This window comes from Lissotriton helveticus, chromosome 4_1, assembly GCF_964261635.1.
Source record: "Lissotriton helveticus chromosome 4_1, aLisHel1.1, whole genome shotgun sequence".
Taxonomy (NCBI): Eukaryota; Metazoa; Chordata; class Amphibia; order Caudata; family Salamandridae; genus Lissotriton; species Lissotriton helveticus.
In genome coordinates this window covers 1,832,392,187-1,832,408,742 of record NC_136063.1, presented here as the reverse complement: position 1 = coordinate 1,832,408,742, position 16,556 = coordinate 1,832,392,187, and the positions used below count along the sequence as shown (strand labels likewise).

General features: G+C 44.5%; 1 protein-coding gene across 4 annotated transcripts in view; it reads right to left on the bottom strand.

The window, feature by feature from the left end:
* Positions 1–14,338, bottom strand: part of POF1B (POF1B actin binding protein) — a 234,852-nt gene extending 220,514 nt beyond the window's left edge. For 3 of the 4 annotated variants that reach the window (XM_078688470.1, XM_078688472.1, XM_078688471.1), the window contains exon 1: positions 13,554–14,330. In XM_078688470.1, the coding sequence (XP_078544596.1) occupies positions 13,554–13,781 (228 nt within the window). In that variant the 5' untranslated portion in view covers positions 13,782–14,330. Of the gene's footprint in view, positions 1–13,553 lie in introns of all 4 variants that reach the window. The other variant, XM_078688473.1, reaches the window with a different exon arrangement.
* Between the last annotated feature and the right edge of the window lie 2,218 nt (positions 14,339–16,556).

Below are 16,556 nucleotides of genomic sequence, written 5' to 3'. Positions count from 1 at the left end.
CATTATGCATTTCGACCCTTCGCCTCGTCAGATGCCTCCAAAAACGAAGCACTATTCCATCTCCGCCTTCTAATCTCCTACCGCGCTCTCATTGGTCGGAGAGCTCCGCCCACAGTTGTTGGCTTGCACACCTTCTGTAGTCTTTAGGTCTTCACTACAGTACCCAGAGTTCACCAGTTTGGGAAAGGCAAAGCACGGGGGAAACAAAATAGTTGTCAATGTCCATGGGGAGAAATGATGAGTGCTGTTATGATGGCTGGCCCCGTTTAGAAATGGTGTCCTCTGATTTCCTCAGGCCCCCACTGACGTTCCAGCCCCTCCTGCAGGAACCGTGCGGGCTGCGAGTCGGGATACAATGATTCCCGGCTCCTCGTGCACTGACGAGCTGCTCCTGGCAACAGCCCTATCCTCGCTCTGCAGTCCGAGGTGGGCCAACACGTTTCGGGCTGCGCGCCCTTCTTCCACAGCCAACTGCCACAAATGATGAAAAACAGCATCTCGAGTAGCTTCTCCTTTAAATATAATGCTCAGGTGAGCTTCGCATTGCATAATGAGACTCGAAGTTTCAAACATTTATAACCCATGTAGGTCGCCATTAATCGTCATTTCAAATTGTTTGAAACTTCGAGTCCCATCGAGTACATTGACTACAAAAGGATCCCATCATTTGGGTACAGGGGCATTTACATATACAGCTTTCAACATTTAACCTCATTATTTGGCCACTTGGCCACACTGTAACGTCATATTTCATATGACTAGCTGTATTGGGTGATGTTTTAAGTTTAATGTTTAAACACGCTGAGTATTACCCCCCTTTTTTTCTGTACTGGGCTCATGCTGTTAGTATGTTGTCTATGTTTACTTAATTGGTAGGAGTGGCACTTTGTAAATCACTATTTATTGACACGCCTGTTTTTAGCATGTCATGTGATCAAGACTGGGGTGACCCGGTCGAAACGCGTCATGCTGTGGTGGTTAATCTGGAAATAAACGCACCTTATTTTTCAAAGCTGCTGTGGTCCGTACCTGTTTACTTCCTTGACCCAAGTGGGCTATTGGAGTTTGTTGACAGGGGTTGATTGATATATATATATATATATATATATATATATATATATATACACACACAAGTATCAGTAATGCCCCATCTGTAAAGGTCTTAGGCCAACTCAAGTAAGGGTGTCCCCACAACTTTACCTCCCATTGGGAAAGGATGACCAAATTGTCTGATGAATCTCCGCCTGCTCAGCGATAGTGATGAGACGCGGCATAAGAGTCCTGCTAGATAACAGAGATGGGGCACCCGACGGAAGCATGTACTCTCACCAGTGTATGAGTTCCGTCCACCAAGATGACTTGTCCGGGGGAAGCAGTCCATACCCCACTTGTTTATCCTGATTGGATGGAATCCTACTGAAGAGACTCTCCTAAGTAAAGATACAATGCATCCGATTTCAAGCTAATGAGTTCTGTTCCGACCTTGGGACATGCAAGTAAGTTGCCGTGATGTAAAACTCTGTTTATCTATACATGTAGCACATGCTTAGAGCATAATGATTAAAACAAAGGCTACTGAAAAGACAACTTGTCAAAGCAGAGAATCACAATTTGACCTACAACACGTACATGTTCAAAGGAGTATTAGCACCTAGGAGGAATAGCCTCAAACCAAGCAGAACTAAAAATACAGAAATCATCATAAACAGGCCTTTGACTCCCTGGGCAAGCGCAGATGATTAGCCGTCTGGTGCAGAGAAAGGGAAGAGCATTCCAGACAGTGGCGCCAGGATTAAAAAGTAAAACCTTGGAACTACATCAAAAAAGAGGTGCGCTGTAATTTATTGGAGCACCTCCAGTTTACAAAGAAGATAGTCTGGAAATCTCAAACAGACCGAGATTCCATACCTCAGATATGATCTATGAAGGTTGTGACCACTGAGGTGTGAATCCCATAAACCAAAGTGTTTGTGAACAAGGCAGTGACCTGGGAGCTCAAGGAAAGAGTAAAAGCATACTTGAAAACCAAAATTGAGACACATTTGCAGGCAAACGGAAAGCTCACATGACCCAAGGATAACAGCTGGGGTCCCGGATGTTGATACCTTACTCTCACAACACCGATATCAGAATTCTCTAGGTTTAATATGCAGAGGTAGTTCATAACCTCTACTATACACTGCCACAGCTATTTGTAGTTGACATCATGTTCCCTTGAAGCTTGAATTGGATCTGGGCATCACGGCACTTTATGCAAAAGTGAAGACCAAGAGACCAAATGAGATAAACTAAGTTCTGCAAACAATATAAAGAGTTAACAATGAGGTGTAACATAGAGGAATATAATAGTGGGCTGACTTGAAGGCAAAGTGAAAGGAGGCAGTAATGAACACCACCAATCAAAGCAGTAAGGCAGTGTCACCAGTGTGTGCTACTTCTCCTGAGAGAGAAGGAAGCCAGGCTGAAACCTAACCTATCCTATCCTATCCAGGCAATCCATGTCTTCAATATAATCCCTTGATTACAAAGGAACAATATGCTCTAGGGGTGACAAAGAAATAAGGGGCCAAGTTTCTAAGGGTCTAATGAGTATTTTCCTAGCAAACAAGAAATTAGAACGTGGCAAAAGGACCCCAATAATAGAAAAATTGATACACTGTTACAGTACTGGGGAGACCACAGATGATAAAGAGTTCAGTGTCTCCCCAGATCATGTATTCAGTGGCAAGTCTGATTTACACCCAGTAATAAGCCCAGCAAACTTGTCAGAGGAATTTAAAAAACTAAAGACAACCCAGTCTTCCAAACAGTGGGTCCACATTGAAATAACTCATTGGGAAAGCTGTTCCCGCATAGCAGTTACCTTTCCTTCATAAAACTAACAGTAAGAACAAAAACCATAAGGAAAGTGGCACAGGCTTGTTCATGCAGTGACAACTTAAATAAAAGATTTCCAATTGTTGAGGTTGAAAACCAACATTGTACCAAAGAAAGTTACACATGAGCTCTGCAGTCTTAAATAGACTTTAAATGGTTGAAAGTAAAAGCTAAACAAACACTCTAACTTTCTGGATGTTGATTTAAGAAGAACATCTCCTTCAATGGATTGTGGCAAGCAAGATGATATAACAAGGAATGCAAACTCAGCAATCAAGTCATGAAAGGAGAAGAACTCTTCAGGGAAGCAAAAGGTCTTTTAAATATATTCTGGCTAGTCTGATGCTGGGACCTAAATGTAAGTGACTTAAGTGTGTCAAGACAGACAAAAAATATTTACAGTGGCGTTATGTAACTTAAGTGGGCACCCCTGCAAAGTACATAGAGAAATCCTCTCACGCTCCGGACCCCGTGCACAGTTCCAGTGGGGGCCCCTGGCTGGAGCTCGGGCGCCCCAGCACCATAAGAGCTATTGTTACACTCCTGCTGTATATGCGACTATCGTAGGAATGGCAACCTTCTTCACACCCCTGACGTGCGCCCTTTTAACTGACCCTCCAGCCTCCATGCTCTGGTGTGGAGACTTTAATGGAGTCCTGGATCGCACAAAAGACAAATCACCCCCCACCCTCGTTACCGAGGGCATTGTTCTGCACAAACTCCCAACAGTTACGCACATGATCTCATACAGTTAGCTGTGCACAGGGCGCCACACACAGGGGGGGAGGGTAGGACCCATTAGGGTGCATACTTTGAGAAGTTAGAAGTGGGTTATGATAAAGGCCCCCATGAAATTGCTTGTTGTCCTTCGAGAGGATAGGTGGGCACTTAGAACATCCGACCATTGGATTCACACACGTGGCACGGCGGCTGGGAGTCACAGCAGCAGAGCATACGCCCACAACCTATTATAGAGCACATTCTATTGGAGGTGGTCCTGGTGAGAAACCAGGAATCATGCTGGGCTCTGTGGTGGACAAGGAGGGTTGGGAACTAGACACACTTGCACATGGTATATTCTTTTACATTGTTTATGCTTAAACAAGAATATGGTTATTGTTGTTTTTCCTTCTTATTTCTCTTTTATGCTTACCAACTATGCTTAGTGCTTTGTCGATCAGCTTCATGTTTTCCCCCCTATGGACAGTATGTGAGTACTGGTCGCAGGGCCTGAGCATATTCTGCTGTGTATCTTAATGGCAGCGGATGAGGAGCGCATGGTCGACTTATCCTCTCTCACTAAGGTTGGTGGACTTGTGAGAGACATGTGAATTTTGTATGTGCAAAAATTCAATAAACATATTTACAAAATCTACACAAAAAAAACCTGGCCCAACATACCTCATCCATTGCATCTGCTTTCACAAATCTTGCAGACACTTTCCCTCATCAGGACTCTTACTTGCACACATTCCACTCATAGGGAAAAACAGATCCAGTGGTCCACCCTTCTCCTACACTGCTCTTAAAGCCTGTAAAGGCCTGCCACTACATTTAAGAGCATCCTTCTCACTTCTTGAATTCCACAAGAAGCTGAAGGCCTGGCTTTTCGAATAGTTTCGAGCAGGTTCTAGGTTTAGCTACACAAACACTTGCTCAGTGCCAGGATACCCTCTTGTGCGATAGTGCACTCTACAAATCTGCATAACAACAAGATAATGAGGCTAACCCTGTGCTCAGTGTGCGGGTGACAAGAAATAGGCATGCCTTAGATGCACATTTGTTAGACCTGCTGGGTATCCATTTGCACCAGGCAGTTTTACGTGAGAAAAGGAGAGAAGGGCAACAGCCCACAAGTTGCTCCCCAGCATCCAAACCAAACTAGATGGAATGTCTGCAGTAACAAAGTCAAAGAAACTGCATGTAGCGAAAATAGAGAGCAAAGAAATTCTAAATACAGCCCAATTCACTCTATGCAGTACACTACTAGGAAATGTATCAAAAGCTACAATAAAACAAAATTGGAAAGCATATATCAATAAAATCAAGTTGAAATATTGCAGCATTTGCAGGTTACTCTGACTAAAACGTCCAAATTAAAAGATGAAAAAACAAACAAACGCGTAACACAACCACAAATAGAAGACAATTATAAATTTCAACTAAATACACCCAAAATATGACGTTCTAAGTTGGTATTTCCCATGCCTTAAGTAGTAGGTGCTATCTGCTTTTATCACGAACAGAAGTATAGCTAGAAACGGGTTTGGCGAGTTTGTTGTAATTGTACAGCCCTGCAGTGTTATAAAAAGCAGGTGTTGTTCATATTTGTAAATAGAAAACATTACAACCCAAAATTCTACCCCAGGTCTGTACCATCTCGCAGAGATGATAAATTAGCACGCCCAAGTCCTACCTTGATGCAGGTGCCTGTGACACAAACACGAGTCATAGCAGAGAGACAACAGACTACATGAATAATTTGTTGGCAAATAATATTTTTTTGATCCACATTTCAGAAGCACGCATACAGAATAGTAGGCTTTTTGAACAATACAAGTTTTCCTGGAGGACGACAGGGTACGTGTATTTAGAGGTGTCAGATAAAAACGGCCTCCGCAAGGTGACATCAAAATTGAAAGATCAGAGTTTATCCTTTTATTGTGAGCTTTCAATTGTGAATCGCTTTCACCGCTGTGACTGTCTTTGTGCTCGCTTTATACATAAATGCAAACCGATGGTCTTTCAGTTCACAAGCTGCTTCTCAACACAATTGTATCAAATATCAGTCCTCAAAGCCACAACGGTTTACTAACCTCCTAAAAAAAACTTGCGTTTTCTATGCACTGGAACCCCCACAAACCAGCCCATACCCAGCTCTGGCTTCATAAAAGTTTTTTCAAACGTCGACCCTGGCCTTTTTTAAACAATGCCGTAGAAAATATGCTTGAAAAATATTGCCTGTTCTTTTAGTTATAATGCGCAGGGCATGCCAGTATGAAGAAACAACAACCAACTGTTTACAGTAATGAAAAACATCTAAAAGAATCAGCAATACATATATATATAACATTGTTAGGGGTCTTCAATGTCACCCCCACAAGCAATCAGAACGCTGTTATAGGACTGTATACAGAAATTGAGCACAAGTGTGAGACTATAAACCTTTTCTGAGCAACACCAATATTTGAATGAAATGGCTGGGGAGTGCAACACTTCCAAAATATACTCCAGTAGGGTTATGTCGGAGTTTGGTGCGGATTTCCAATTTAAGGAATATTTAAGAATTCTGGAAGTACTCCAAATGAGAGATGGGGAATTTTCATAGTTACACTTCTTTGCCTGTAAGTAGGTAAAATAAGGGCTTCCTCTAAACCAGGGCTCTTCAGCCTTTGTACACTGAGAGCTACTTATGTTCAATAAAAATCCTCCTGAGCTACGAACCCAAATTATCAGGGTTACAAAGGCACTTTTCTGTATGTCAAAGAAAGGCCACACAAGCTTTGAAGAGGATACACTGAAAATACCATAGAACTGTTTTACTAAAACAGACCCATTAAACGTTTGTGGTAGCAAGCAACATAGACCCTGATTAGGAGTACAGGTGTTATTTATCGCACCTGATAAATAATGTCAACAAGGGTAGGTTATTTATTAGGCACGATAAATAACACCATTACAAGTTTCTGGGGAATAACATGAGAATTGTAGTATTTAACCCCACCCATGCTCGTGACGGAACCGTTCCGTCACGAGCCTTGGGTGGGCTGTGCTCGTGACGGAACGGTTCCGTCACGGCCCCGCCGCCGCCGCGCTGATTTCGCGTCTGCGCGGCACGTTCTATTGAACAGGCGGGGCCGTGACGGAACCGTTCCGTCACAAGCACAGCTCACCCGCGTGCCGTGACGGAGCGGTTCCGTCACGAGCACTGGACCGCCGTTCCGCCCCCTTAGCGCTGCGGCGGAATAGCCGCCGCAGCGAAGGGGTTAATTAACCAAAATCTGCATGCTACTGTAAATACTGTATATTTTTCCTCTGTTCAATCTTGGCAGGTTTGACCTGCTGAAATTTAGCAACCGTTGAGGTGTTTAACACATTCGGTAATTATCGGATTTGTTAAATACAACCAAACTCGTAATTCTGACCACTGCGCAAAGAGGGGTTTATAAAGGGGTTAGGAAACAACTCACCCACTCGTAATCAGGTCCATAGTAAAAGTCTATATGCGGTAGTAATAGCAAAGTGACTAGAGTATGGAAAGATAAGAGGGCTTGTAACAAAGCACACCTACTGCAACCTTGGGTTACCTAAAAAGAGGTGATCTAAAGAAATACTTTAGATGTGGTCACCCTTAGCAGAGAAATACTTCCAGAGGAATTGCCCATTAGTCAGAATACCAACTATCAGGCATAAAGTAATACCAAATGGCCTGAGGAATTGAAGAGTTTTACTCATTTTATACTTTTGTTTCTATGGGATAATGTGTTGAAATATAAGGGCCAAAGTGAACTAAACTGTGTTTTCTTGATTTTTGTCGTACAACTTAGTCAATTTTGGCAACCCTATAATGAAAATATTTGTACAAAAAATAAGTATCCTGTTTACCTCTTGCTACATAATAACAATTGTTTTTTATTCCTGCTCAAAGAGAACATTATTCTTTTTTCCAGCTACAGCAAAGTCTTTGTAAGCAAAGGCATGAACCAGACAAAACAATCTCGTACAATCAATATTCAAGTGCATCCGAAACATCAGTTGTTGAAAGAAGTTTTAAAGGCCAAAATAAATGAGTCGTTTGCCAACAGGTGTGCTAACTTGGGAGAGTTCATATGTGGGAGAGGTCTGCACAGGCTCCGAGCCGAATTCGGATGGGGAACAGCCATCGGAATGCAAAACATATCAATAATGGCCCGCACTACATTTTTAGGCATTTCCTGTCTCCGGGTGGGTCAGCCTCGCACTCAATACTCCAGCAAAATGGCCTTAAACGTTCATGTTTTCTGAAGATGTTGATGGTATGACTTTATTTTCCTAAGTAGTTTTGGATATTGCCTCCTTTGTTTTTTTATTGTGAGACATAAATACAGTGGCGCAAATAGATCACAGTAAGAAAAAAATAGCACTGAAACCAAGACTGTACGTACGACTGTGGAATTATAGACCAGACATCATGGAAATTTCAAAATTCCATGTAAAATATACACGTCGAGAAATATGCAAGGTCTATATAGTCAAACAATGTGTTTGCTTTGGATTGTGTAATGGGTTTCTGTAAAATCAAGAGACACCCTCATAACGGGACACAAAGCAGTTTGGAATACCTAGCGAGAGATTTGTGACGTCTTTCTAGTGCTTATTTACAAAGAACAGATGAGTGTCACATTCACTGCCGAATGTCAACAAGTACAGGCCGGCACATGCTGAGCTCTCGTCCAACGCGAGGCCCCAGGCTGGCAGGCAGCCTACCAGAGCCGTGAATTAAGCAGCAGTGTTAGAAAAGATTCGACTGAGGATTACTGCATCTCCCGTCCGAAATGAACTCATAACAACTTTTTCTATTTATACAAACAACTCCACTCGGGGGGTTGTTACACAACTCAGATATCAAGGGGCTTCCTTAACGTCTGTAGGATGCGGATATTACCATCGCTGAGCCTGTGTTCAGCCTACCATCTACAAAGCCAGCTAGAGCTACCCACACTACCCATAGCGAGCCAGCCTGTGAGCTAGGCGCAATGCCCAGACTGTACTAGTGAGCTATGCACATTACACAGGAATATAGTGCTATCGAAATTATGCCAAGAGTGCCCACATAAAGCACAGCAAGTCTGTGAGGCACATATTATGCAAAGCAAGTCTGTGGGACACCTACATTATGCAGAGGAGGCCTATGTGACACCTACATTATGCAGAGAAAGCCTGCGAACTATCCGTATTAACTAGTGCCAGCCAGTAAACTACCCTCACTAACTTCTGAGAGCCTGTAAGCGGCCCACATTAGCTACAGAGAGCCCGAGAGATTGACATATTATGCAGACGGAGATATAAAATTACTCACATTATCCACTGTGAGCAATCCGCGTTACATATTGTGAGTCTGTGAGGTACCCACAGTGAGCCTGTGAGGTATCCACATTACCCACAGGGAGCCTGCGAGGCACTCTCATTATGCAGCATGAGCCATAAAACCACCCATTACCCACAGTGAGCCTATGAGGTGCCCAGATTGCCCACAGTGAGCCTATGAGGCACCCACATTACCCGGAGTGTGCCTGTGAGGCACCCACATTATGCAGCATGAGCCAGAAAACTACCAACAGTGAACCTCCGAGGAACTTACATTATGTAGATCTATAAATAAAACTACACACATTACCCTGAGCAAGCCTGTGCACTACTGTTTTCCTTCTTGTGTTTAATACGCCTGTTTACATCTGATTGCACTTTATCATAGCTGGCTGCTAATTGTTGAACATTTGACTGTATTCACTAGCATAAAACTGCTACTTGTCAGGGCCACAAACTCTCTATGCCTTAAATGCCATTGTTGACATTGTTGTTTTGCACATCATGTCTTTTAACATATGTATGTTATTGTAGTCTAATGCAATTTGGAAGTTTTTATTTACTCACTGTTTTTACGTTTTGCTTCTTTTACAATAATCTGTATTGTTGATGTGCTCTTTTATGGAAATTTTATATCCAAATAAAGATTTACCTACTTCTGACGCCTGAGGTGGTTATGTTGGTATGCAGAATGCTTCCTGTCCACCACCTATTCTTTGAAGAGGGCTTCATAAAATACTTCAATACCCTGTTTTGTAAGCCCCTTTCTAGAATTGTGCTAAAACTCACCCCACCCTTTTTCTTTTCACAAGCAAAGAAAGAAAGTTGTGGAACGCCAATAGGAAAACTTGCAAACCCACAACCAGGGCACGGGTCAATGTTTGAAATTATACTTTGTGAAATAGCTCTAACAGAAAGAGTGCAGGTGACTCAGCCGTTCATACTCACGCCTGACAGAACCATTACCAATTTACTAAGGGAGAAGAAGGGAAAGCAAAGAAAATGAAACCGAGGCAGGTGAAAAGATAAATTGTCACGCGAATTAATACGCAGACTATACATGACACTAATAATCTCCTACTACCCAAGTGAAACTGAATGTGCCCAAAATGTACACGATCCATATTACCTCTTGACTGAGGCACAGTGAAGAGGTTCCACCTCGCTGACAACATATTAACGGCCCAGTTAACAACGAGAATTCGCCTCTACAAAACCTTTCAGGGCCCTGAAGTATCGGAAACTGGCAAGATGTGCTCATATACAATCAACAAAACACACATTCATGAGCAACACAAAAAATAAAGGACCACATGTAATAATGTGTACCATGTAAAAGATTGCCATTGGCAAAATACAGATTGCAGGAGAAAACTCACAGATGTACAAATTGGTTGCACGCTTCATTTAGTGCCTTAAAACACTTTGCAATGTTATGGTTAGAGGTTCGTTCGACTGAGCAATAATTGTCGCATAAGAAAAGATGGGGAAGGGGGTACAAAATGCGTGTGCTGCAAAACTGCATAAGGGGGACCAAAACCGAAGAGTTGCTTAATGGCTAAGTCCATTTGTATTGCATCCTGGTAATTTCGGGTGATAGCCTGCTTCAAGCCATTTGGATGTTTTAAATCTGCAATTCAAAGGGCTGGCTATCCACATCCAATCGATCCACATACCACTGTAACCTTTTTTTTTGTTTTGTAGAGTGAGGTGTTTCAGGGACATGTAAGACTGTTACGCCCTCCTGCCTCGAGACCTATCATTTGCCTGGATCCCAGGACTGAGAGCCCTGCCAAAGGTGCTCAATTACCGAAGAGGAAGTTTGGGTACAACCTGATCACTGGTGATGGGCGCCATCGCTCCTAAAGAGGGAAACCAGTGGGTCTCAATTTCCAGCTCATCCTTTGACTGACAGCCACTTAAGACTACAGCCTGGAGATTGGTGGCCTTGAGTGCCCTGAGGAATACTGGACAACAGTTCAACCAAGCAGACCAGCATTCACCAGGAGTGAAGAGGGAGTGTCAAAGACCTTGAACAATGCACATGCTTTTCAGAAGCCAATTGGATAGTGTGTTACTTCATCCTACACTAAAGTGCCTGATGAATATTCTGGTACTTCACTGCAACCTCCCTCTCATTCCTACGAGAGAGAAGAAGTTGGGCATTACTGCTTCAGAAAACCTAACTTGAAGACGATGGCACCAGAGAGTTCAAAGTCACGATCTTTGAATCACAACCCAAAGTAGCGACTTGTAAACTCCCAATCAAGAAATGGCCAGAAGCAAGAGCCGCTCACATAGAGTGATGGCCAAGTTAGGTGCCACTTACTTGGAGTGATTGCCAAGTTAAGTGCCACTTACATGGAGTGGTGCCCAAGTTAAATGCCACTCAGATGGAGTGATGGCCACTGAATGATCTAGTCAACAGTTTCCACGTGTCAACACTAACATCAGTCCAGTTGACACCGTGCATGGGTGTTCTACTGAGGACAGCCTGCCAGCTACATGAAACCAAATGCAGTAGTTCAATAGGCAGTACCAGTCTAACTCACTGCATGCTCCTCACCCCTCTTGCCAAGAAGATATTCCAGACTCAGTCAGCCTTCAGACACTGACAGATTTCACAGCCATTCACTCACGTGCTCTAGTCAGACACCAGCCTAAAATAAAGGGACAATCAGAAAGCTGATTTTGTGAAAGGAACACCCCCTTCCTATGGGGACTTGGGGCCTGAAAATAAAACACCTATTAATGTCATGCCTACCACTAACAGACTGGTTTGGGGTTGGGTGACAAAGGAAAATCCACTTCTATCTGGGGGGAAAGTGCTAAATATTTAGCATTGGCTCCAGAAATCAGTGGGTATTCAGTCATCATCCCATTCTAAGCCAGGTCCTAAGATGAGAGAATGTCTAATTGCTACCAGGAACCTCTGGCGCAGTCCCGCACTCTCACCAGCCCCAGAGAAACAAATCAACCGTCCACAACCAATGCCCCAGGGCCAACTCCTGGCTGCGAAGTGCATTGGCTGTCCTGCTCCCGCAATAAAATGGAATTAAAACATACTAATCATACAGAAATGTCTTCCGGAACACCAACAAACCAGAATGAAGCACACACATGTGTCAACTAGCCCTAGTCTAGCTAATGAAACAGGTGGGTCTACCCTGAAATGAAACTCTTTCAGACGCGCATTTTCAAATCTCTATCGTGACGCAGGCAGGGGCGGGGCCGAGTTAACAGCCCGGGCTCTATAGCAAGATACGAGTTATATTCCAACGCGCGAGGTTTGCTTTTCACTAACTAAGGGTTCATGTTAGTTTGTTTCCTAGTTAGCTTGGACTGCTCTTGTTCGAAAATTGAACTTTTGAGTTGCAAGTTCTGTGGTTTAAAATAAACTGTTTAAATGAACACAACTGAGTCAACCCGTTCCGCAAAATATGTGGATTTGGTCGCTATTCACTTGAAATTTAGATTCTGCTTCACAACTAGTTCGTGCCACCCTCCCTGAACCGCTCAAGTGCGTTGGTATTTCAGTACTAGCAGATGCACCTCAATTGTGACACTATTCTTCTGGTGCGGCATTCTATGGTTTATGCATGCAAACAGCTTTATGCCAGAGTTTACCGGTGGTTTAAGTTACCAGCGTTCTCCAGTGAACAGAAACACAGTACGGGGGACGGCCGAGGGTAGGGAGAAGGCACGGGACCAGGACGAACGTAGGTTAAGTAGACAGTCAGGAGAACGCAGTTTGGGGAGGCCCAATGGATGAGAGGGGACATGCAGAGATATTCAGGCACGAATTAAGCGCATTGCAAGGAAGCAGGCGTAAATCGAACACCTTGCGCTCATTCGGCCACAGAGCAGGGACACGGTGGGCACAAGATGCAGGAAGTGGGGCGTGCAAGGAGATAGTGTAGGCAGGCAGGTAGGAGTTACCCTATGTAGAAGGGCCTGTGCTGGCGGAAGAGCGAGGGGTAAGCAATGTGCAACAGGTGCAGAGAGAATACAAAAGGCAGCAGCAGAACTGCCACTGAGCAGGGTCAAGCACATGCACTATGCGGCCAGTAAGGAAACGTTGACAGGTAAAGAATCCACGGAGAAAGGGTGCAGGCAAGGTGATACACCAGTGGGAGGCACTGCAGGCAAGTAGGTAGAGTAACCAGAGAGGTGCTGCACACAGTGACAGGAGAGCATGGAGCGAGGGCGCAGTGACACGCAGGTTGTGCAGAGGCACTTGGTGCAGTATGTATGGAACAGGGACGGACAGAGGCACCTGTAGAGGAAACGTGCTAAGTGCAAATGATTAGTACAGGTAAGAGGCATGCACGGAATACTCGTACGGACTGCCAGGGGGGTCTGTAAGTTCAGACTGCGCTGGTTCTCGTGGGCGATTCACAGAAGGTGCAGGCCCAGATAGATGAAGGCGCGCAGGAGTAACCAGGAGCCGAGGTATGGAGTTTGACAGGAGCGGCCTAAGGTAAATGAAGAGCAATGATGTATTGTAGACTCCGTGGCCCCCTCTGCACATCCTGCAGGCCCCCCCTCGCTTTGAGTTACGCCACTGACCGGAGAACACGTCAAAGGGAAGCACGGAGAACGTCCCGTACCTGAATGTACTGAGGCTGCTGGGACTGCTGCTCCGTGGCGTACATCACGGTCTGGTACGGAGACATCGGCCGCGGAGACAGGGGGGACCCGGGCTCCATCACCTGCACCATCTTGGCGACCGGGTAAGTCATCACCCTCTCGTAGAAGACGTTGTCCTTTTCCCCGTAGGAGGAGGTGGGGGTGCCGTTCTCCGCCGACGGCCAGTGCCCGGAGGAGGACGTGGACATCTTCGCTGCAGCAGGTGGCGGGAGCTGTTCTTGAGCCGAGCCGGGGCCGCGCGCCGCTCACTCCGCAGCTAGCAGCAGAGGACACGGAGGAGCAGCGGTGACGGCGTGGCCGGAAGGGTCCTAGGTGAGCGGCGGAGGCTGTCCCTCGTCCCGGAGAGCCGTCAGTGCCCCTCGCAGCGGTGCTCCGATGTCCCAGAACTGCGCTTCCCTGTTTGCGAGAGCGAGGGGGAGCGGGTGTGAAAGCCGAGCCGAGCGCCTGTCAGGGCTGGGCTGGACTCCTATGCAAAGAGCGAGGGCGGCTCCAGACACGCCCCGGCAGGGCCGGTCGCGCCGGTTACCTAAGAGTTACAACAACAGCGCGGCCTTGGTTCCCAGGATGCAAACTCCCTGGCTGGGCATGCCCCCTCCGCAGTAAGGCGCTAGACACGCGCTGCCCGCACGGGGAGCCGGTGCGGGTCTCGCGCCCAGGCAGGGGGCCGGCGCGCTCAGGTACGACCCCGGCAGCTGCAGAAGCTCTCCCGGGCAGACTGCAGCTGACAGGAGGAGCTCTAGAGCTGGCGGCCCGCCAAGGGCTCCCGCTGCTGTTTGTACAATTTGTGCAGAAAAAAGGCGTGTCACTGTCATCTTTCGAAAATTGCTGTGTGTGGGCATGCGGGTTACTCACTGCTCGGAAGCAGGGCAGACCTGTGAATATTATCACCGCGCGGCAAGAAGCCGGCGCGCGGGTTCCCAGGCTCCCGCCTGAGCCTTGATTGGGGACGCCTAGTTGGCAGCGAGTGCTGAAAACCTCCCCAGGCGGACTCCTCCCTGGTGTGAAACCCAGCGCCTCTCTGACCAATGTGCACTCCATCCAAGCTTAAGGATAGAATTGTATCTAATGTATTTTAAGATTTTGTACATTTATTCCGAACGTTTGATTTTCTTCAATAAAACATACGCACTTTGTCGTAAACTGGTGGTGTGTTTTTATAAAGAAAACTTTATCAAGTTTCTCACCACAACTTCTATAAATGTAATCACATTTTAAGGAAACTTTTTTATTTATGCTATTGGAATGCTTGTAGTTGAGTAATAAGGCTCCTTCGATTCTTACATGTGCTTTTAATAAATCAAAAATAGAAACACTGTCAAAATACAATGTAGTAGTAAATATGAGACATATCATTCTGTGATCACACCTGTTATACAGAATAAGTAGGTGTGAAGTATGTAAGAGAAGTGAAGTCTGATGAAAACAGTTGCTAGACAAGATTTATTAGAAAAGTCAGGGATTATTATAAAGTAGAAGAGACAATGATGACTTGTAAATTACCTTTAAAAACGAAAAGGTTATTCTAGCAGCACTATTGTAATCGAAAGGATCAAGCTATCATGCCGGAAGGAAATGCACAATATTGGTAGATGACAGCTGAGGGTGTAAGAGTAGAAGATAAAGTGATGGCTATAAACTTGGAAGGATGGGAGGTTTTAGAATATCTGATTATGAGTCATAGGAAAACAAAAATGTGATAGCTGAAATTATTAGGGAGACCGCTTTAGAATGGGGTCTTTAACATGCACTGCATTTACCATGATACTTTTCCCACACGTTGCCTTTACCACTCCGTGTTTTTTGGTTTAGGTGTGAGGGTATTGGGTGGTAAGGGTGTTTTTAGGGTGTGGGGTGAGTCAAGCTATAGGGTGGTATGGGTGTTTTTAGAGATGTAAGTTGGTTAGGTTGCTTTTAGGGTAATGGGGTGGTAAGGGAGTTTTTAGGGTTTAGTGATGGGTAGGGGCATATGGTTGTGAGGATGGTTTTAGGGGTCGTTAGTGCTATAGGGTGGTAAGGATGGTTTTAGGATTATGGGGTAGGTTGACGTATAGAGTGGTTTTAGGGGTGGGTAAGGGTACAGGTTGGTTAGGGTTTTTTTAAGGGTGGGTAAGAGTATAGGCTGGAAAAGTTGTTTTAAGGGTTTGAGGTGGGTAAAGATATATGGTTGTAAGGGCGGTTTAGGGTTTAGGGGTGGGTAGTACCCTAGGGTGGTATGGATATCTTTGGGGAATTTGGTAGGTACGGGTATAGGGTGGTAAGGGTATTTTTGGGGGTGGGTAACGGTGTAGGTTGGAAATATGTTTTAAAGGTTCAGGGGTAGGTAGTACGGGTAGTGGTATAGGGTGATAGGAGTAATTAGAAAAGGGGGGATCCCCTAAATAAGAAAGATGTAAAGTTATAATTATTTCCCCCCAAAAGATTTGCGGGAACACCCCCCTAATTTTTTTTATATATGTGTGGGTGTGTATATATATATATATATATATATATATATATATATATATATATATATATATATATATATATATATATAAGCAACACACAGTTCAAATTCTTCAGAACCGCTCCTCAATTAAGGACACTCAGGTCGTTCTTTGTAGTCCCATAGCCACATTTATTCAAAAACGTTCTTCACACAAATCAAGTCAACAAATGCGTTTCGGCGTTGCCGCCTTCGTCAGTGTTGACTGACTGGGACATTTTTTTGTTTCAATAAAGTTTCACCATGACATCAAGTCGCATGATTAAAAACAGCAACATAAAAAAAGGCACATCAATTTCATTCATTGTTATGTGGCGGCCATCTTGCAATGTCTCCATATATCGACATTTGTCATTTGAAAGTATAAATCATAGTATTTTTCGCATACGTGCAATTATAATTGATACAAAATATTATATAATACTTACAAATCAGTATATCTATATTCAATCAAGCCCTGAATGGGCTATTAATTCCATCA